This window comes from Syngnathus typhle, linkage group LG6 (assembly GCF_033458585.1).
Source record: "Syngnathus typhle isolate RoL2023-S1 ecotype Sweden linkage group LG6, RoL_Styp_1.0, whole genome shotgun sequence".
Taxonomy (NCBI): Eukaryota; Metazoa; Chordata; class Actinopteri; order Syngnathiformes; family Syngnathidae; genus Syngnathus; species Syngnathus typhle.
This window is the reverse complement of record NC_083743.1, coordinates 5,270,811-5,291,314: the sequence shown is the minus strand read 5'-3', so window position 1 is coordinate 5,291,314 and position 20,504 is coordinate 5,270,811. Positions and strand designations below refer to the sequence as shown.

Sequence of the window (20,504 nt, the reverse complement as noted above, 5' to 3'; positions counted from 1 at the left end):
CAAAGGAGGGTTTAAAAATCCTTTTAGTGACTCAAGTAAAGGTTTCAAGTCTGCGTTAGGGATTAAAGCAATTTATATCCATTATTATTTTTTCCAAAATGTGCGGCCTCTAACTCCATCCAAATACCCTCGTCTTTGTTTTTGTTGTGAAGACAAATAATATATTTTTTTCAAGTATAGTACGATTGCTATGTGGTGCTAAATCACCTGTCTATATCACTATATCTATTCCCACTCGTATGGCGATGTTCTCAGCTTCATGATCGTGTTTAGTACGAGTAACAGGATCCGTAGACGCCATGCGCAGAATCGGCGTAGTTGTCGGCACCCTTGTACTTTCCTCGACAGGCCAAACTATTGACCTGAAACACACAAACCAAAATCATTTTGATAAGTTCACATAGATCGTGTGGATTTGCAAACGAGGCAAGCTGAGAGAAAAAGACGATCTGACGTTTCCCCCCCCCCCCCCCCTCCTCTGACCTCGGCCCTCTTGATAAACTGCTCCATGGCGGCCTTTTCGTTCTCTTTGTGTCCACGCCAGGCCCGCAGCGCCGAAGCTTGAAGGGCGCGGCCAAAGGAGAAGGTGAGGGTCCAGGGTTTGGTCAGGGGGCAGTTGTTGATGGCGTTCAGGTGCACGGACGCCTCCTCTTCGCTCTGGCCACCCGAGAGGAAGGCCACGCCTATCCGGGAAGGTTAATGTTTAGTATCCAGGAAGACACGCGTTATTTAGATGGCTATGGGGTTGCAGGATTTGGATGTATGAGTTGACCTACCTGTCACCGCCGGAGGAACGGTGCGGCGCAGGGCGGTGAGGGTTGCCATGGCGATGTCCTCCGGGCTGTACTTTTTGCTGCAGCCGTGTCCCGGGGTGACCATGTTGGGTTTGAGCAATGTGCCCTCCAGGTACACATGATGGTCCGACATGGCTTGGTAAACCGCCGTCAGCACCTAAATTCCAAGAGTTTTTTTTTTTTTTTTACGCCTTTAACTCTTAGATGCGAGTGATCGGTCGTTCACCTTCTCCGTGACGTACTGGCAGCGTTTCAGGTCGTGGTCTCCGTCGGGTAACAGCTCAGGCTCGATGACGGGCACCATGCCTTGCTGGAGAAGAAGGCATCGCAATGTGGCAGATGAAACAGCCATCTTGTGTCAAATGAGGTTTACAACAAAAATGACAGGTACCTGCTGGCAGATGCTGGCATAGCGAGCCATAACGTTGGCATTCTCACGGATGGCCAGCTTGGATGGGTTGGCATCGCTGATCTTCATCACGCAGCGCCACTTAGCAAAGGAGGCGCCGTCTTTTTTATACTGGGCACAGCGCTCTGACAAGCCGTCCAGCCCTGTGGAAAAACGTTTCGGCGTTATCCAGCACAGATGCAGGAAATGCATTGTGGAATCAATTTCCAGCACTCACCCTGGGTGGTGGTTTCTCCGCAGGTTCCTGCCAGAGGAACAACACCCTTGTCAACCTTAGCGACAAAAGACAAAAGTCCAAAACAGTTCAATAACCTTCCTGTCGAACCAGCCACTAAAACCAAACGGGCTCCCAAATGGCTCCCAGGCCGTAGTTTGGACACCACGTTCTTATTCCATAAGAGTACCTTAACGCCGACCAGGATGCCTTTGTCTCGGATCATCTTGACAAAGCCGACCCCGCCGTCCGAGTGCTGGTAGAGCGTCTCGTGGAAGAAGATGACGCCGCCGATGCAGCCGTTGACGCGCTCGTCGGCGCTGAACAGGATTTGACGGAACTGACGGCGGTTCTCCTCAGTGTTCTCCACGCCAACCTGGGCCAGACGCTTGGCCATGCTGCCTGCCGCAAAAAAAGTAAAAAGCTGTGTTCAAATACAAACAAAGCAATTTGACCCATTGAAGTGAAATGAATCCCTCGAGTTGTGTACGTACCTACTGACTCATCCGCAGCTAGGATGCCTTTCCCCGGAGAGACAATACGCATGGCCGTTTCGTGGAGCTCCTTCTTCTGAGCTTCGGACAAGGCGGCAAACTGGTGCGTCATATTGACGAAAGACTCTACCTGAAATAAAGGACAAAATAAAAAGACAGAAATAGCTTTTAAAATAGGACTTATATTTGAGCAAAAGTGGTTCCTACCTCGACAGGAGACGAAGTGCACGACCACGGAGGTTCTCTCAAGATGGGACGAACTGGAACGACGGCGGCGGCCTTTTGATTGACTCCGGCACTGTGGGCGGAGCTTGTTCATCACGTCTTATACCAAATATGGGTATGACAGTTAGGCACAATCTCTTTTCCAATCATGCTAATATGAAAGCCGCTTGGCTGTTAAGTAAATGTAACTAAATGTCAAATGCCACGTTTAACACGATGTATTAAATTAAGGAGCCTAAAGGAACCCAATTTGAGCCTTTAACCGCATTTCTATTTATATTCTAATTAGCGCAAATGTCCCCTGGGAGGCTTTGGTCAACCCTCCTGATTTTTGGGTCCTCACCCTGGAATCCTCAAAGGTCTTTTGAACAGTCTCAAAGCAATTCATCTGTGCGTGAGATATTGAAAGTCCAAAAAGTTTTTGCCATGATGTCAGGCAGATTTTTGGATGGTATGATTGGTCGGTACATTTATTGTAAAATGATGGCTGCAGCCGTCCCACAGTGGGTCAGTGTGGCTCGTGCGAATGGTCCTGGTGGGCCAAAACAAAAACCCGAGAGACATTTCATGTCGCTCCCATTCATGAGTGTGAAATAGATCAAGAACAGCAATTACATATGGATTCCTCCACTGGGACGCCATTACTGTCAGCCAATTAAAAACACTTAATGACCCTACTTTATCTGGTGCTCTTATTGAGGCCGCCCTCATTGGCTGGCTGGTTCGGGTCTCTGCTAAATGGGTCAGCTTGAAATTGGCCGTGATATACGCAACATAGCGAAGATACGATTAAGGAAAGATTTTCATTTTTGTTTGTTTGCAGTTGTCTGTGTGCTTAAGTTGTCCAGTGAGTTCAATGAGGTTGGTGCATGCTCAATACAGCTACATTGATTATGAGGGTGTGCACACTTCTGCAACCCCAATCTCAGCTTATTTTTTACTTCCCTTGTCAAAACTATATTTTTCAAATGATTTGTACAGTCACATTAATGGTGTCATTCTTTAAAAAAAAATATATATATTTTTATTTTTATAAATTATTCAAACATTGTTTGAACAGGGGTGTGTTGACATTTTATAACCACTATTCTAACCTACTCGAAAAGCAGAGATGCCTGTAGGTGAAATACAAACAGTTTCAATATTGGAGAACAGCCTATTATGTAAATAAAAACAATCGAAACCAAACTTTATTCAATTGACTTTATTATATAAAAGAACAAAGTAGAAAATTCCAGTAGAAACTTTACAACAGTAAAAAACAAAATAACTGGTTGAGTTCAGTTGAGTGGCCACTAACTAAGCGGCCCAACGGGAACTGACCACATCATCGTGAGGAAACGTGCCAGCAAACGGTACCAAAGCAAAGCGGTAAACTTGCTAAACAATGTCAATAAACACTGAAAACAAAACTGGAAGTAAAAAGTGCACTTTGATCAAAGTACAAGAAGATTTCTTAGACTGGCAAATCTTTTCGTCACTTTTTGCGTTCCACCAGGGTAACGTCGCCGGCGGATTTGCAGCTTCCCATTTTGTCGCGCACAGCAGGAATGTTGAGAACACAAAATAAATTAAAAAACGTCATGGAAAACAAGACAAACAATGAACAAAAAAAAAAAATAGGCTACAAATATGCTACCGCAAAAATAAATTATCTATCAGACAATCGTTTCAAAACATGGTGAAATACTTTTCCGGGACTCAAATCAAAATGTGTTTTCTTGTTTTGCGTGACATACATCTCAAATCCACTGGATTTATTTTCTAATCATCATTACAACACAATTTTTTGTTTAGGATTGGTAAGAAATATTTACATGCTCCAAACAACATGGAGGACCAACGGTGTGTGTGTGTGTGTGTGTGTGATTGGTCAGTACAAAGGCACCGGATGTGTCACACTGAAACTAAACAATTTCATGCTGGGGCAAAAAAATAAAATAAAACTCATTTGTCCAAAACAAAAACACCTAACTTGACATAAATAGCTCGCCATTAGCTTTAGCATCAGGTATGGACAAATGTAAAAGATTTTCGATCCACTTTCACAGTTAATTAAAAAAACAAAAAAAACGACAAAGGTGTTGTCTGCAGTCCGAACCAGCAGACACCGAAGTCTCACGCCGCCGGCTAGTGGTTGCCGTGGTAACCCACTCTCTATGGATTAGCCTACCTCTAGGTCAGCCTGTAGAGAGCGCTGAGGGTGCGCGCTGCCAGGTTGAGGAAGCCTCGACCGGCGTCGATCCAGTCCTGCCAGTGGGGGGCGGCGTGCTGGAGGGCAGACACACGCAAACACATTAAGTCACATATTTGTAAGCTAACATGCTAACTATATGAGCCACCCAGTCAAATTGACCATCTAACACACACGTGCAAATAGGCCAGTCAAGATGTCTACAAACGCACGCGCAACCTCGAGCATGTAAACAAAGATGATGTCATCGCTCAGACATGCAGCCTGTGTGCGTCTGTGAGGGGAGGGGGGGGCGGTTGGGGGGGCTGTGCGAAGGCAGTCTGTTGACAAGTCCTCACGCGAGCCAGTGTGAGGAGGGAGGGGGAAGGAGATAAGAAAGGCAGCACATCAACAGTAATTATTAAGTCTTGAGCCGTGTGCGTGCGTGATGTTCCGTTATTGATTACAACAACAGCCAAGTCCACGTGTCGGCCTGTCACATGAATGTCAAAAGAACATCGGGGGCCGCACCAGTCAGTCATATTTAACCATTAGCGGTTCGCACAAGGGCTCAGCTCAGCGAGCAGCGAATCGCAGTGAGATGTCACCCAGACGTCGCGCTATGATGGCAGTTGGGACTCCAGCTGTGATATCAGCCGATGACATCACGCGATGACATCACACTACATTGTGACGCAATGATGTTACGCTATGAGGTCAAGTCAGATATCTTACCGGTCTCAGCACGGAGGCGTTGAATTCATCGCCGATGGTCCGGAGCTGCAGGCCCACGGCTGTGGTGTCTATGGGCCTCGCTTCCAGCGTGGCCTCGCCTCTGGGATGTGACCCACCCCCAGCCGGGCGCTGATCCCGGGGTAGCAGGTCTGGCAGGGGACCGCGCCGCTGGTCTAAACAAAAACAACAAGTTTTGATTTTGTTGACTTAAGATGTATTTTTTTCCGTATTTCCGCCCTGTTGCCATGGAATCGGTAGCCCCCCAGTAACCCGGGCAGCTTTTCGAGATGGGAGGATTAGCAGATGGAGCTGGACCCTGCACTCTGATTGGCCAACTTCCTGAAAAATCTTAACCTATAAAGTCAATTGCGGCGACACCACGTAAAAATGTAACTACAAACAATCTATCCAAGTCAATTTTAGATTGAAGATTTTTTTAGATTGACAAGTTGAATCAAAATGTTCATGAGCATTATTACATGGAATAATAAAAACAACAAGCATATTTACGACTAAAACGTGTGTCACCAACTATAATGCAGCGTTGGCGCCAGTTAATTTCCTCAAATTATTGATCTTAATTTGACAGTTATGAGACAGTTTGAGTTGATAGAAAGGGACATTAATGATAGTATTTTGTGTGTTTCGATTGAGGGTGTGAGGTAGCAGGAAGTCCAGGCTGCTGCTTTGGGTGCTTGCAGAGGACAAGTCTCAACATGCCCCACAGCTGAGACTAAAGTACAGGGAGGGAGGGAGGGAGGAAGGGGGGTGTCCCACACAACCAGCTGAGCCACCATGTCGCTTCTTTACAAGATGCAATAACAGACACCCTCCAAGTTTCCATTACTTGTGATGTCAAATACGGTCACATGTCAATGAAATAGAACCAAAACGACTTCAATAATGTTGTAAACGTATTCAACATGAAATGATTACTTCTAGATTTTCCTCGAAAGCTTTTTTGTCGGCTGCAAATCCGAATCATTCGGGTCTGATTAATTAATCGGCCAGTATTATCTTTTTCAAAATAGACAAAAATCTCTTTTAAATTACATTAACAAGAGAAAGACAATCAGCTGATTTTTGCCCATTTCGAAAGACGTGATATTGATCAATTAGTGAGACCCTGAGAAATATATGTTTGACCTCTGCACTTGCACGATGAAGTTGACTCCAATTGTTACCATTACGATGCTCTATGTTAGCATTTTTGGGTGCTTTAGGAGAATTCCATGTTCCTACCTGATTGTTCTCCCGAGACGGGGTTTGGATGACCGGGTGGGGAAGGCGGCGGTGTGGGCAGGTTGGGTTGTTCCTGGTGGTTCTGCTGCTGGCTCTGGTGGTGATTGTTGGGAAAGTGCAAGAAGGAGTGACAAGCGATGGGGTATTGATGGGGCAACGGGCCGCCCGCCCCTCTGGCAGCCTCTCCCACGCTCTCCACGGTCTCAGCACGAGCCATCTTAGTGGTTGCCTGAGTGAACAGCGCAATAACAAATCCAATCATATTTTACATTTTTAGAATCGGCTTGCATACTCATTGCGTCACTTGTGGTGTAGTGGCTAGAAGTTCTGCTTTTATTTTCAAGACATGGGTTCAAATACTGTGGTTACAATTTCCTCCAGCCAATTGGGAGAAGTGAAGAAGACATTTAGTTTTATGTTGAACATTTTGGCATGATAACAGAAAACACACAATAACTGGACTGACATCACCCTAACGGCCTCAGCTAAAATCGAAAGCAAGTTAGCAAAAGAAAAAAAAAGCGCTAGCATGAGAGTTGCAAATCACGGTACAGTAATCACTGCCTTTTATTTATTTTTTAGGTTCAATCCATTTATATGAAAGCTTTAGTTGAATGTTTATTTGACCATTTTCAACTATATTCAAACGTAGCAATGAAACTACATAACGTTGTGGTTTACAATAATATTAAATACACTTTTGGGGGGGCAGTTTCTAATGAACACTATGACCTACTATGCTACTGTATTTTAATGTTAGATAAAATATTGGAGGGGCGGTGATTTAATTACTTTACTTAAACGTTATAAGAGTTCCAAATGGCATAAAACGTCCAAAAACTGCCGAGTATTTATAATCCAACCAAACTACTTTCGAACAGCATGCTTGACCGAAACTCCTTCATTGGTCGCCAGGGGGCAGCACTTAGCCCTTTTCGGATTCCCGTGTTTGTAAACAAAACACCCACAGTATTTTAATAAATCCATTTAATGATTATTATTTTAATTAAATCCACTTACTCTAGCCCAAATAGGTACGTTTAGATGACGTACTACTCCATTTACACGTGGGGTTTACTTAAATGGCGATAAGATGCTATTCATAACTGTAAAGTGCTAATAGGCTTGCTAGGATGCTAAAATACGATTAATTTAACATAGTACAGTGGAGGATGCAGTTGTTCATCGTCCATTTTGTCTTACCGCTATGTGGTGTTTCTCCGTGTTCTCTTCGGGTCGATAAGTCGAGGTGCAAACCCAGGTACATCAGAGGCGGGCCGCTGGGAAAAAAAGTGTCATGCGGTCGATTCAAGGAGGTCACTTCATGTCAGACGATCTCGCCCGATGACTTTAGGAGGCTCGTCGAATATTGTTACGAGTCCATTAGTGAGACCGCTACCGACGAGTGGTTGACATGTTGGCTAGTCTTCGTCTTTTTCGAGTCTTTGCCGCCGAGCGGGGTTCCCCCATTTATATACTTGGCAGCAACATCCTGTCTGAAGTTTCAAAATAAATCTTTTTCCCTGACTGGATAGTTTCCTCGTAAAACAGTAGTCTGTAAATTGAAGACAAAATTGAATTTTCAGTTATTTCATTCATTTATCTTCCATGTGACGTTAGAATTTTTGAGTTTGATTTGCATTTTAAAGCCATTTCCAGACCCTCCTTTCCTCCCCCGTGTGGAAAAAATACTTACATCTGAATTATTCAAAGACAAAAAAGACATCCTTGGGAATAAATACATTTGACAATGTATACGTGATTTCCCCCCAGTGTGATCCTAATATTCATTTAAATGACATGAAAACTTTATGCAACGAGTGTTAATGTACAAAATGTAAACGCAAGAAACCCTCTGGGTGTGATTCTTTTATTTTGACGTCTCATTTTGACTTCCGTTTTGTAGCCTCTTTCGCTTTTCCTAACCTAAACAAGTGCTGACATGCTCTCTGACGCCAGCTGCTGTTCCCGCCCCCTCTAACTTGCAATCCTCATTAACAGTTTCTTTTTTTTTTTTTTTTTTTTACACTTTTCCTTAGTATTTACTCACACTTGCATGTCACTAAGTCACCTCCTTGCATGCAAACTGTCATTGTCATCAAACAGAGCCTGTAGTAGTTTGCATTTTAACAGTTGGTTTCTTCTTTGGCATATAAACAAACCTGCACCCATGCTGAGCTTTATCCCCCAACCCCCTCAGCAGGCTTTCCCCTGGCCGGCTTTCCCCTCCACTTCCTAACAATGAGTCAGCCTCGGGTGTCAGGTTTCTCTGTGTTTTGCCTCACATGCTTGCTGGCATTTGTAATAATAATAATGACTCAATTCAGACTCACGCTCAATACAAGGCAGCAATACTTGTTGAACGAGCACGGGATGGCAATGCATAAACAAATGTAATGTGACATCATCTACTTGACTGAGGAATCCCCCAACGTACACGCCTTACAAACATGTGACTAAACATCCAGAGATAGCAGACAGACTTTTAGGCCTCATGCTTGAAGCAAATGCTTTCCATCTACAGACTGCTTTGCAGGCAAAGCTCTTGATGTTTGGTCAGATGTGTGAAGGTCCAAATTCGTCTGTAGAGTCAAAATATGTGTCAGTATTATAAAAAAATATGTATGAACTAATCATGTACATTAATGGAGTGCTATGACAAAAGGCTTTTGCCTTGACCCTTAATGGCCACCATACTCTTGCATCATAAAATAGATCCATACCCTGTAATGTGGTAAGGTGAGTTTGAAATTAAGTTATTTAACTGTTTTTGGATATTGGTTTGCTGTATGTTTAGGGCTTCAACTATAGTCAATTATAAGCATTTTGATCACATGATTCTATAGTAAATGCATTTTGTAACAGAACATTTTTTGGGGCTCCCGTATGACCAACCTCAAGGATTAATTTCCATCCTTCCGTCATGTGCTTGTGGCCTGCAGCAGTCATGTTAAGATTTCACGTGACAAGATGAGAAACAACACATAGCATGACGTCAATCTAATTGATGTTGCTAAGCTTATTGAGAGTTTCAAATGACTTCTTTGAGTAGCTTTCTCCACAGCTTGCTTTTTTCCTGTTTTGTTTACATTGTCGTGACACACATGTGGGCCGCATGGTAGGAAAAAATGATGTCACTCGGAGTAGTGGCAGTAGTAGTAGCAGTGTTTACAGTGACATCATAGAATAGCATTAGCATCACAAATGACTTGTGACGCCCCCGTCGAGGTGACCTTTCACCCCGCACACATTGTCTACCCCAGCTGCAGAGTAGAGAGGGAAGAAAGGGGGTGGGTTGTTGCAAGGTTAAAGGCGGTCTAATCAGCTGGAAATGACCCCCCCCCCCTCCCCAATCCCCTGCCTCCGCACGCACTGCTGAATTGGGGGTTTGAGGGTGGGAGACAAGCTTCATTCAGGTACATGCCCGGACGAGTATCGCCTATCATCATTTCACACAAACAATATCATGTGTAACTGGTGCTGATTGACATTGTTGTGTAATAGTATTAAATGGACTCGCACTAACAGTTACAAGAAAACGGAAAGGTTCGGGCCCAGACCGTTACAGCTCATTCGTCACATGGGAGCTGATCTGCATATTGCATTTTTTTTTTCTCTGCCATTTTTGCAGGTGTGTAGAGATGAGTCATATTAACAAGTCAGAAAGTTCACACTAGTTGGCTTAGAGCTGGAGGAAACTTAAGTGCTTTTGGTTATTGCATCTGTAAACTGCCCGGAGACACACACCACTGCTATTTCCATTACCCCCTACCCTAGAGACAGCCTTGTGTATAAACAAAAGTGGCTAACGTCGGTGTCATCTCTCCGTGATCACAACCTCAAGGGCTCCGATGTTGTCTCCCGGGAGCTTGTTTGGCTCGTTCAACAATGAGATCATCGCCCAGCACCCCGCACCTCAAACTCCCTCAACCTTCTTTCACCTCCTCCAACAAGGAAGTGATGAGCATGACTGACACAAATGGACGACCACTGACCCTTGCAAACATGTTGTTATTATGTTCAACTTCTACATATTATATAATCAAACTGGCCACCTGATGTCATGCCACTATAATCATGTGTCATCATGGTGTAACCTTTATGTGACCCAGTGAAGGCATTCTATAGATTACTCATCAAAAACAATCCAGCATACAACGATATTGCTGTAATAGGCTTAGTTATATTGACAATGTAATGCACAAATACAGTATAATAAAATGTGTAATATAATAAATTACTAGATATATATAGTTTGACGGTAAAAACAAAACTAATTTCATACTACATGAACAGATAGACAACAAACGAGTTTGTAGCAATTCAGCGCCATCCATCGGAAAATCTTCGTACTACATTTCCTTTGCGGATTTAAAAAAACTTCTAAATTCTAACGTCAACTTTTGATTTTCAGTGTGAGTGGAAACATAACATTGACGATGTATGTAACCTTATATGACAGCTATTTTGCAAAATGAACAAAAATAACATGCTTGGAAAAAACTAGCGCCACTGTCCCTTTAAATCCGCCGAGTTGGGCTCACTTTTTGGCAGGAAATGAACCTTGCCTCACCGGAATCCAACTAACGTGCGGTGCTGGAAGTGGCAGGGAGCTACTAGTACAAAACTCATCGCCAGCAGGCGTAGACTGGGTAACTATTTTATAAAAATCAAGACTTTACGTTTATTAGCGTTGTCGTACTACTCGCTTGATTTACGGTCCGCGTCCGCTTGGACTTTACGGCTCGGTTCTTGTGGGTCGCTTTGTGTCATGGCTTGTCGTGCTTACATTGCGTTAAAATTAGACATTCGTTCCATGAATGGTCTGGGAAAGAGCGGGAAATCTCTTTATATGGACGACAATGTTTCTCCAATATGTCGTTGTTTAAAAGTGTGTTTCTAATGGTTTAATTTGTGTATTTTGTGACTCTAATTCGCTGGCAGCGGGTCCTCAGGAAGGATTTGTTTCTACGCATGCGCCAATGTATGTTTCCCTCACCTGAGCTCGGGATTAGTTCAATTTGAGCTAAAATAGCTTCACGTGGCCTTGCTATTGCCATTAAAATGCAAACAACTCTTCGGTCCATAAAATTAAATCGTAAAATATAAAGGTTTGGACTGTTGTTTGTTTTCCAGTGTACTCAAAGCAATTAGCCCATCGCCTGTGTATGACCACAAGACAGAAGCAGCTATGGTAAGTTTTTGTTTTTTTAATGTTTAGCGCTTTGCGTCCACAAGGTGGTGCTGTTTCACTAGTGACATGTTTCCAATTAATTACTAGCTTGTGTTTTGGAAGTGTACATGTTTTTGGTTGTCTTTATTACTCTGTTTTTGTCTTTTGTTTTTTCCAGTTACATGTTTCTTACTCTTTTTGTCTTTCTTCTTTCTGTGTTTTCTTCTTCTGTCCACTTTTTGTCAACTAACTTCTAACCTTCTTTTTGGTTTCCTTGTCGACTTTTTCTTATCTTTGGTTTTCTTATTCTTTCTTTTTGTGGCTTCTTACAACCACTTTACTTTCTTATTCTTTTTATGCACGTCAGTCTTCAGCAGTGGACCTCAAAACCAAGGAGGAGAAGGATGCAGAGTTGGACCGAAGGATCGAAGCGCTGAGAAAGAAGAACGAAGCTCTGGTCAAGCGCTATCAAGTACGTGGTCAACTCTAATACATCTTCCTAATGGAGGATGGCGAATTTTTGATGTTGACTCATTGGCCTGCATTTTTGTTACCAACAGGAAATAGAAGAAGACAAGAAGAAGGCAGAGCAGGAGGGCATCGCCATCACCACCCCGCGGAAGCCTCGTGGCCATGAGCCGGCAGAATCGGACCGTAGGAGGATAGAAAAGGAAAACTTCACCGTCACGGTTGACTTCTCCAAGTCCCCAGCAGGGGGGGTGAGTTGGAATGTAGAACCTGAAATTCTTTTCCAGGAAACACTGCTGTTGACATGAAGCAAGTCATCCATATGTATCATTCATGCAAAGCTGTTCTCATGACAAATCAAACAACTGATAATGGCATTAGACTGCATTTGTCGCTTGCTTCACGGCGAGCCGAGTCTGTGTTCTCGTCTGTGAGCGTGCCTTGTTAAAGATCAACATTAGACGGAACGACCTTCCCTGGCAGCAGCTGGAAACCAGAGCAGCGGCATCAACATGATGCTATAACGTTCACACAGGCGCTGTAATTTGTTTATGTCTCGCTTTTATGTTCTGTTCCCTTTGCGTCACATGCTCGCCAGAAGGTAGGCCATGCTTTGTTTTTCAATTTGACCGTTGAGCCTCCAGAAATTTGGCCCTCATTTGGAAGACTTTATATCATCAAATCTATTTTGTTACACATTTACTTGCACAACTACAGTATAGCTTAAAAGAAAATCCACCTTGTTCATGAGCCAAAAAGCTCAGAGCAAAAACTATTAAGGCACTTACTGAATGCCAGCCACTTGTTGTTGGCTGTAGGACAAGCGAGTGGTGGAAGACTGGAAGGCCGCCACGCCCTACAGCCGGCGATCGTCGGAGGAGAATGACGGCCCCCGAGGGCCCAGCGACGGCCACAGCCCCCACAGACGGATGGGCTCCGGTCGGCTAGCAAGAGGGGGGACCCCCAGAGGAGGAGACGGGGGCCGCCAGGAGAGAAGACCGCGAGAACCACGCACGCCCAGAGATGGAGAGCCGGGTGACGCAGGAGGACGTAGAGGAGGAAGGAGGGGAAGAGGAGGTGGAGGAGGAGGCGGAGGAGGAGACGCAGGCGGGACACCAGGTGGTGGGGACAGAAAGTCCAAGGTGGATTGTCTCTTTTTTTTTTTTAAAACAATATCTAATGTTCCATTTTCACCATTTTTGACACATTTCCTTCTTCCCAAGCAGGAATGGGAGGAGAGGAGGCGACAAAACATTGAAAAGATGAACGAGGAAATGGAGAAAATAGCAGAATATGAGAGAGGCCAGCGGGTAACAAACGAACACATTTGGGTTCCATATGTATTCATTTCTGCTAGTGTTGGACGATGAATCCATTCTATGGGTTGATTTGTGTTTGATTGTCAGGACAATTTTCTAGACACTTCTCTTGTTCAAAGTGCATCACTGCGCTGGCATTATACCACCACGTTGACTTGTTTGTTGAATCTGTCAAAAAGAACAACGTATGTTTTTCTCTCCTCAGGCAGATAGTGATAAGCCCCTGCGCCACTTCCTAGACGACCCGCGTCGCTCCGGCCCGGCCCCCGATATCGACCGCAAGGAGGGCAGCAGGAGACACGTACGCAACTGGGGCGGGCTGGACTTTGACAATGTCAAGACCGGCGGCGATCTGGAGAAAGAGTGGACCGTGAGTGGAATACTGAGATGGATCATGCGAATAGAAACAAATATCCAATTCAGCCAAAAACTATCTGGCGCAAGACGTTTTATGGGGAGTCATCAAACGTCAGTGCCATGCGCCATCAAACCCTAATATGCGTTCTTGGAATCAAAACGGCAGTCAGCCTTCTCACATTATTTTGTGTGAGTCAAACCGCAATGTTGTGCTTTTCCCGACAGAGTCGGCGTCCCGGCCCCAAGGGTTCCATGGACATGACCATGTCCATGACGGGCCGCGAGCGAGCCGAGTACCTGCGCTGGAAGAAGGAGCGCGAGCAGATCGACGAGGAGCGACTGGCGCGCCATCGCAACGCCACCGGGCAGTGGAGACGCGAGTGGGACGCGCAGAAGACGGAGAACATGTAGGACAAGAAGCAGCGTTGCCTCGCCATTACAGCCGTGTGCAGACCTGTATTTCGTCCACAGGTTCAAGGAGGAAGCGAATGCGGCAGCAGAGGGCGGCGGCACGCCAGAGCAGGGAGGCAGGAGAGGTATGTTGCTGTTGCCATGGTAACACAACACGCCCTTTACTTTAGGGACCAAGATATTGGACATTCCCAAAAATAATTTACCACAGGGAGCCATTTTTGTTTCCTTACGTGACTTGGATATTTTTATAGCACTTTGTGTTCCCGGTCAGGCACTCAATCACTCTTTCCCTTTACTCACTTGCAACGTCACGTGCTCATTCACACTCGCACATACGCTCCGGCTCGCTGGCTGGTTTCCTTTTCTATTTACCGTGTAAAACAAGTTGTCCACGCTTACAAATGGAAAGGCAGCATACACCTCCCATCGTCTCCACAGAAGCGGAGAGCAGCGTCACATTTTCTCGCTTTCGGTGTCCCATGTCGCATGGAGCCATGTAGGAGCGAGTGACTTCATGCGAGTGGCCGTTTATTAAGTTCATTAGCTAAGTGGTTGGTTGTATTTCCCCAGAGTGGGGTTGAGACCTCCCTGGAGACCTCATAAGAGGCCAGGGTCCATACTGAAAAATGACCCATTACCCACAAGGCATCTTCGATGTTATTTCCCATCATGAGTGATGCTTTGTGTGTCCTCCCCGCAGTCCGAGGGCGTAACTTTGGCGGCGGGTCCCGGGGCAGAACCTCAGGTTAGACCCCCAGTGTGGGCTACTGACCATTGCAACGCGGTCTGTGTGTGCGTACTTATCCAAGCAGTTTGCCCTCGTGTGTTTTGGTTCTGTGTTTTGTGTGGCTGCTGTTTGTTTGTTGTGTGGAAATGGCGGTCAAGGCTGGGGAGCGGGAAGTCTGAGCTTCCCGCGAGCCTTTCTGGCCTTGCAACCCGACCCGAAATAAGCAGAGGAAGATCTAGATCGAAGTTCCAAGGTCGTTATCTTAGTCTGGTGTTAACGTGGTTACAAATAATCACAAGTTGCTAAAAGGAGCTAATATCGTTCGGACCCAAATGTGTACACACTCGCTCACGTTCACAAACACGTTCTCTCTTACTCGCGCACATCATTAGTCGCGTAGTCTCTCGCCCTCTCTTCTACATGCACACACACACACACACACACACACACACACACACACACACACACACACACACACACACACACAGGATGTGGGTGAAGAGTGGTTGGCGTCAGCCGTGAGAGGTGTGACGGATCAAAGCTGGGAATTATTTTTAGCGCCACTTGACTGCGGCTTTCTGAGGCTTTGCCAGACTTAAGTGGAAGAAGTGTGGTTTGTATTACATCATTCTCTGACTCTTAATTGGCTGGATGACTCCGGTGTCCTCATCTCCAGTCTTTTTCTTTTCGCTGATCCTGCTTCCTACCTTCTCTTTGTAACCTTTTCATCACCTCCCGCCTCGCTCTTCAAGCACTTATCCCGCCTCTCCTCCTCCATCCCTACAAAGCTGTGACCTTCCTCTCTTTTGCTCCGCCTCATCTCCCACTTCTTTGCTTTATATTTTTCTCTTTGTCAATTTCCGACAATTCCATGTTTGATGTTATTTTGCTGGTTCGTTCATTCTAAACCACAGTGTTTATTTCTTTTTTTGGGGGGGGGGGACCAAACTATGACGCACAGGCTCCGTGATGTCATTTTAAACTCACCATCATCTGATGAGTTGCATGCGAGTGTTTTCTCTCCCACTAACACGGACATGCATTTTACATTTTGCGACAATGTGTCCCCCAACAGATGATAGCAAGCATCCGCCCAAAGCACACACATTTGGCGACTTCCTCTCCCAGGGCAGGTCCCAGGGGCCTCGAGGGGAGCGGAGTCGAGGCAAGGGCAGAGGAGGGAAGCCCAGCTACAGGTAGGAGAATTTTTCTGTCACTGGATCCCATCATAAAGCGGTAAATTGATTTTTTTTGTCCCATTTTTTTTTTTTTTACAGTATGCACGACAATCGCTGGGAAGAAAAGGAAGATGACGAGAAGGAGAAAAAAGACAAGCCCAAGCGAGAGAAAAAGGAGAAATCCACGCCTGAGCCAACACAGAAGGTGGGCAGCCGGAATCTAGGGAAGCCCTGGTCGTGTTAGAACCTCATGTGACTCTCACTCCGTCTTCTCTCAGGCGGAGCAGGCACAAGATGAAGAGCAGGACGACGACCAGTGGGAAGACGCCAGCGAGGGCGAGGAGGAAATGTCCGACGAAGATGGGAAGAAAGATGCGGGGAAAGAGGAAGCCGATAAAGACCACGGCACCCCCGCGGCACCCTCTCCTCGCTCCCCTCCGCCGTCTGCCGGAAGCCCCCGTGAGCAGCGAACGCCGAGACCCAAGATCCACATCCCCGCACCGCAGGCGCCCTCACAAAATACCCCAGAGGCGGGAAAGCCCATCAGCCCGTTCCAGCTGCTGGACGGACACCAGCCCGTGTCGGATTGGGCCGAGGAGATGGACATGCTGTCGCCACGGAGCAGCATGGGGGGGGAGTCCCCCATGAAACCTCAGAGTGTCGAGAGCAGCCCCCCACAAAAGGAGGAGCAGGAGGAGACCGCCGAACACATCGAGGACAACTCTGGTAATTCTGATATACGAAAGCCTGAACAATAAGAGCATGACTAAGCACAACCACAGTGTGCCATACAAATGCTGGCATTGAGTCATGTTGATTTCTTTGGAGGGGTCACACGTCATTTTAATTATTTTTCAGTTCCCAGTGGCGACATATCTGTTGCACCACCTCCAGAAACGTCAGAAGCCCAGGAGGTTGTCATGGCGTCAGAGCCAGAAGCTCCGCCCTCACTCGCATCAGACCCATCGCCGTCCGAATGCGCTCCAACAGACGTGTCCGACGCTACGGCCCCGGACATCTCTGAGGACCTCCAGGATGCTCCTGACACACCCTCGCAAGGTTGTCGTCACTTACAAAAACATGTGTGTGTTGGTGACATGTCGCAGACTAGGGCTGTTTTTTGTCATGATGAATTCATTGTGTTTGTTAAAAAAATACATGGTGTTGAAGAATTGCTTTTTAAATCGCAATTGGAATATTGAGTTAAATTTAAAAAAAAGATTTTTTTAACTCAGTCAGCCCTCCATCAGACCAGTCGTTTTGTTTTGTAGACAAAGCAGACAGTCCAACCCCCACCGTCTTGGTGAGTGAGCCCATCGAAGCTGAGGGAGAGAAAGATGAGAGAGACGACGACACGGGCAACGTGAACACAGACGCCGCTATCGCAGCAGAGACGTCTTCTGAGGAGCCGTCCTCAGGTTTGCTACTCATTCAACGTCAAATGGCCGTCATAGTGCTTCACACCGATTTCCTCATTCACCAAGTGATGACACGGCATCATGTACAACTGGGGCGTCAGTTATATTCTTATTTATTCAGTAACATCTGTATTTTCCATCCATAATAGTTAATGACAATTTTACAACTATCTCTCTCATGTCAATGGAAGGTTTCCACACAGCACATAAAAAGAACATCTCTAAAGTGGCCCCACAGAGTCGCAAGCATAGAATTGTCCAAAATGTTTGATCAAACTTCTAGGTTCAACTCAGGACTTAAATCCGAATCTTTCTTTGAGCCAGTCAATTGGGACCGACCATTAGCGACCACCGCGGCGAGCACTCAGCTTGCGGCTGCGGTGGCGTCACGTGGGCTAATGGATCACTTGAGAAGTTGTCACAGCAAGCGACCCCGCCTCTATCCATTTGCCGATTGTTTGATTGACATATAGTCGAACAAAACGCTTTCCGGTGAGACCTAGTGGCGTCTTTGTTGGCTTTAAAAGCCCTCGTTTGACTGAAAAGTCCCAAGACCTCATTGTGGCGGCGTCTCCGTTTCGTTCTTGCTGCGGTCAGCTCAGCTCAGGGCGGGGAACAGGAAACCAGAGAAATGCCGAGATGAGAGGCGCAATTAGGTTTTTGCCTCCAAATGAGCAAAGTGCTGAAACGTGATTGGATTAAATCACAAGACGGATGACACACCAACACTAAAGCAGCGTCTCCTCATTGTAAAATGACAGCAGACTTTCATTTGTATAAACATCATTACTGCCTTGATACAATACTGTGCTACCTCTAAACTGGAAGGCTCAAAGCCAATACTGCTTTGAAACTGACTATTTTTCAAAAATGTTCTTTGTCAACAGTCTGAAGAGGACAACGTTGCTGGAGTGATGTCACGCATTTTCTCCCAACAAGACGGGTTGCCTTCACACAGTCTGGCTGCGGAGAAGGTTATCTCGTAGTCCTTGTTATTATGTCGCACGCTTTGTCTTCGCTCACGTCAGCGGCGGGAGGAAAAAAAAAAAAAGAAATGGAGCTGCTGGAATCAGCTGACACATAATCAAACAATCACAAGTCTACAGAAGCCAATCAATGTCCAGTGAGTTTTTCTTTGCACGGACCCTTTAACAGGCTTCAGTTGTTTCAAAACAAATTTTTTTTTTAGCAAATATTACGATCAGTTCTTGGATTTATGACTGCTATACAGTCCTTCATACAGTTTAACGATGAAATGTTAGGTTTGCAGTTCAAAAAGGTTGGCACTGCAATAATTGGCGCTTGGAATGGCTCATGTGATGTGGGCAAAATTAAAATACACAAATTTTCTATAATGCGGGTTATGCAACAGATTTTGTCTTCTTGTATATGTTCCAAGTATTGATTGGTAAGAATCTGCATTGTTTTGTCATGCCTTCAATTAAAATGTAAATCTGATGAGGAATTTAAAATGCCCACGTTTGAGACCACCTTTGTCGCTACCCCTACGCCCTCCCCCCCCCCCCCTTGTTTATCCATCACATTGACGTGTTTAAAGCTGCTGCCAGTGGGCCACTTTGACCTTGCAGGACTGAAACAAAGCAAGTGACTCATCAGTGCAAGAGTGTTTATTTTTGGTTTTATTACAGACTCCATCTTGTGTTGTTATGTTGCCATGCACGTGGGACAAAATTAATGGTTGCGCATTTTCAGCCCCCTCATTTCGACCTATTTCAAGTTCAGGGTGGTCAGAAGTGACGCTCCTCCTTCAGAAGAATTTTCTTAAGAACATTCCTAGTGAAATGAGATGACCCAGAAATACTCTAAGCACAAGTTGTGGCGTGTGTATGTATTTCTGGGACGTTTCATTCATTTCCGGTATTGCTTTTATTTTGAAACACATTCCGGAAACGACTGTACGTGTGTCCCTGAACGGGCTTGACAGCTGTCCCGTCCCGCGGATGTCATCCTTCCTGAGTTCACTTGTCCGGCTCAGTGCAGAGTACAAGCGTCCGAGGCATCAGTACCAGAGCCGGCGGCACTTGAGCGTCTCCTCAAGCCGACCACACTGCGCCCCTGCACGTTCCGGAGATAGTGGAACCGAGGGGCGTCTCTCGGTTTCGCACCCGTCCCGCCTCAGATGAGCTCCATGCCGGTGTGGAAAGTGGCTCCACTCACAAGATGAAAGCAACCGACGGAGGGGCCAACGTTCCTGTGGACAAACTGAACGGCGACCCCAAGCGGAGGCCCAGCTACCCGGGGGAGCCACGCGCCAAGCACGCCAGCATGTCCGCCAAGGTGTGGGTCAAAGTGGCCATGGCCATCGCCTATTTCCTATGCGTGTCCGTGGCCGCCTTCATCCTGGTCATCTACTACGTCTTTTTCTGGAAGCCTAACCCGCACAACAACAGTACCAGCAGCAGCGGCGCGTCTGGCGTCAGCGGCGTCACGGAGCCGCACAACTACACCGACTGCGCGCCTAAATTCGGATGACTGAGCTGCAGGTGACCGCATGAGAGCGGGCGGGTTTTGCGTGAGGCTGCGGCAGGAGCACGCATGGATGGATGCGTGGATGGAGGACACCGGAGGAAGAGGGGGAGGGTCGTCCTGCTTTTGGCGTGGGGGGTGATGCTGTACGATGCACCAAAAAGACCCCGAAGTGCTCGCAACCTTTTGCTACCCTTGAAGGACGTCCAGGATCTCATATTGACCTTGCAGCCCACTCTTGGAGCTGGTTAAACACTTTGTTTACTTTGACGGATCTCCGGGAACGGACTCTTCTGGGTTCCTATTCAATATTTACAGCTATGTAGCTATCCCCTTAGAGATATATTTAAACACGTTACCTTGAAGGACCTTCAGGAATGTTCCCCAAAAGCATTCATTTTAATATGTACTAAACCTGATTCAGCTAGTATGTACCCCCCCCCCCCCTACTTCAAAGCTAGTTAAACACTCTATTTACCTCGAAGTATCTCCCTGTGGACCCTTAATATACTACCTCCAGGATAGCTTTATTCTTTTTAAACTCGTTTTTTTGGGGTGCCACTTTCTACTAGTTGTCAGTCACACGTTTTCAACAATTATCTTCAAGCATGTTTAATGTATTGGGAGAAAAAAAAAAAACCTGAGGGCACTTTATAAATAACTTCACTGGAAAAAAT

General features: G+C 45.9%; 3 protein-coding genes across 6 annotated transcripts; 1 reads left to right on the top strand and 2 right to left on the bottom strand.

The window, feature by feature from the left end:
- Positions 1 to 132: 132 nt before the first annotated feature.
- aldoca (aldolase C, fructose-bisphosphate, a) lies at positions 133 to 2,023 on the bottom strand. Of its 2 annotated transcripts, none has more exons than XM_061281068.1 (8): positions 1,908 to 2,023; positions 1,608 to 1,815; positions 1,421 to 1,475; positions 1,186 to 1,346; positions 1,021 to 1,104; positions 777 to 951; positions 484 to 683; positions 133 to 362 (listed from the first exon to the last, which is right to left on the bottom strand). In XM_061281068.1, exons 1-8 carry the CDS (start codon positions 2,021 to 2,023, stop codon positions 270 to 272), a joined length of 1,092 nt encoding a protein of 363 aa, XP_061137052.1. In that variant the 3' UTR covers positions 133 to 269. The 2 variants fall into 2 exon arrangements, with proteins under 2 accessions (XP_061137052.1, XP_061137051.1); XM_061281067.1 differs by having other exon boundaries at positions 1,608 to 1,819; positions 1,912 to 2,023.
- Positions 2,024 to 3,325: 1,302 nt separating this feature from the next.
- On the bottom strand, positions 3,326 to 7,768 carry bbc3 (BCL2 binding component 3). Of its 2 annotated transcripts, XM_061281746.1 has the most exons (5): positions 7,490 to 7,768; positions 6,287 to 6,515; positions 5,045 to 5,217; positions 4,310 to 4,407; positions 3,326 to 3,659 (listed from the first exon to the last, which is right to left on the bottom strand). In XM_061281746.1, exons 2-4 carry the CDS (start codon positions 6,501 to 6,503, stop codon positions 4,312 to 4,314), a joined length of 486 nt encoding a protein of 161 aa, XP_061137730.1. In that variant the 5' UTR covers positions 6,504 to 6,515; positions 7,490 to 7,768; the 3' UTR covers positions 3,326 to 3,659; positions 4,310 to 4,311. The 2 variants fall into 2 exon arrangements, with proteins under 2 accessions (XP_061137730.1, XP_061137729.1); XM_061281745.1 differs by having other exon boundaries at positions 3,326 to 4,407; positions 7,490 to 7,767.
- A 3,061-nt stretch (positions 7,769 to 10,829) lies between these two features.
- ccdc9 (coiled-coil domain containing 9) lies at positions 10,830 to 18,812 on the top strand. Of its 2 annotated transcripts, XM_061281558.1 has the most exons (16): positions 10,830 to 10,938; positions 11,423 to 11,480; positions 11,827 to 11,931; positions 12,020 to 12,178; positions 12,746 to 13,069; positions 13,154 to 13,237; positions 13,452 to 13,616; positions 13,829 to 14,010; positions 14,075 to 14,139; positions 14,718 to 14,762; positions 15,820 to 15,940; positions 16,022 to 16,127; positions 16,201 to 16,648; positions 16,781 to 16,981; positions 17,194 to 17,340; positions 18,228 to 18,812. In XM_061281558.1, the coding sequence occupies exons 2-16, from the start codon at positions 11,478 to 11,480 to the stop codon at positions 18,230 to 18,232; spliced, it is 2,160 nt and encodes a 719-aa protein (XP_061137542.1). In that variant the 5' UTR covers positions 10,830 to 10,938; positions 11,423 to 11,477; the 3' UTR covers positions 18,233 to 18,812. The 2 variants fall into 2 exon arrangements, with proteins under 2 accessions (XP_061137542.1, XP_061137543.1); XM_061281559.1 differs by lacking the exon at positions 14,718 to 14,762.
- Positions 18,813 to 20,504: the final 1,692 nt, after the last annotated feature.

Excerpts from the sequence above, each read along its gene's own strand:
- aldoca (XM_061281068.1), bottom strand. The coding sequence starts at position 2,023 with ATGACGCACCAGTTTGCCGCCTTGTCCGAAGCTCAGAAGAAGGAGCTC. Across the intron at positions 1,105-1,185 it reads ATGCCAGCATCTGCCAGCAG|CAAGGCATGGTGCCCGTCAT; the intron begins GTACCTGTCATT and ends CTTCTTCTCCAG. Across the intron at positions 684-776 it reads CGTTCCTCCGGCGGTGACAG|GCGTGGCCTTCCTCTCGGGT; the intron begins GTAGGTCAACTC and ends CTTCCCGGATAG.
- bbc3 (XM_061281746.1), bottom strand. The coding sequence starts at position 6,503 with ATGGCTCGTGCTGAGACCGTGGAGAGCGTGGGAGAGGCTGCCAGAGGG. Across the intron at positions 5,218-6,286 it reads CGTCTCGGGAGAACAATCAG|ACCAGCGGCGCGGTCCCCTG; the intron begins GTAGGAACATGG and ends GTTTTTGTTTAG. Across the intron at positions 4,408-5,044 it reads ACGCCTCCGTGCTGAGACCG|CACGCCGCCCCCCACTGGCA; the intron begins GTAAGATATCTG and ends TCTGCCCTCCAG.
- ccdc9 (XM_061281558.1), top strand. Across the intron at positions 12,179-12,745 it reads CCAAGTCCCCAGCAGGGGGG|GACAAGCGAGTGGTGGAAGA; the intron begins GTGAGTTGGAAT and ends TGTTGGCTGTAG. Across the intron at positions 14,763-15,819 it reads GTCCCGGGGCAGAACCTCAG|ATGATAGCAAGCATCCGCCC; the intron begins GTTAGACCCCCA and ends GTCCCCCAACAG.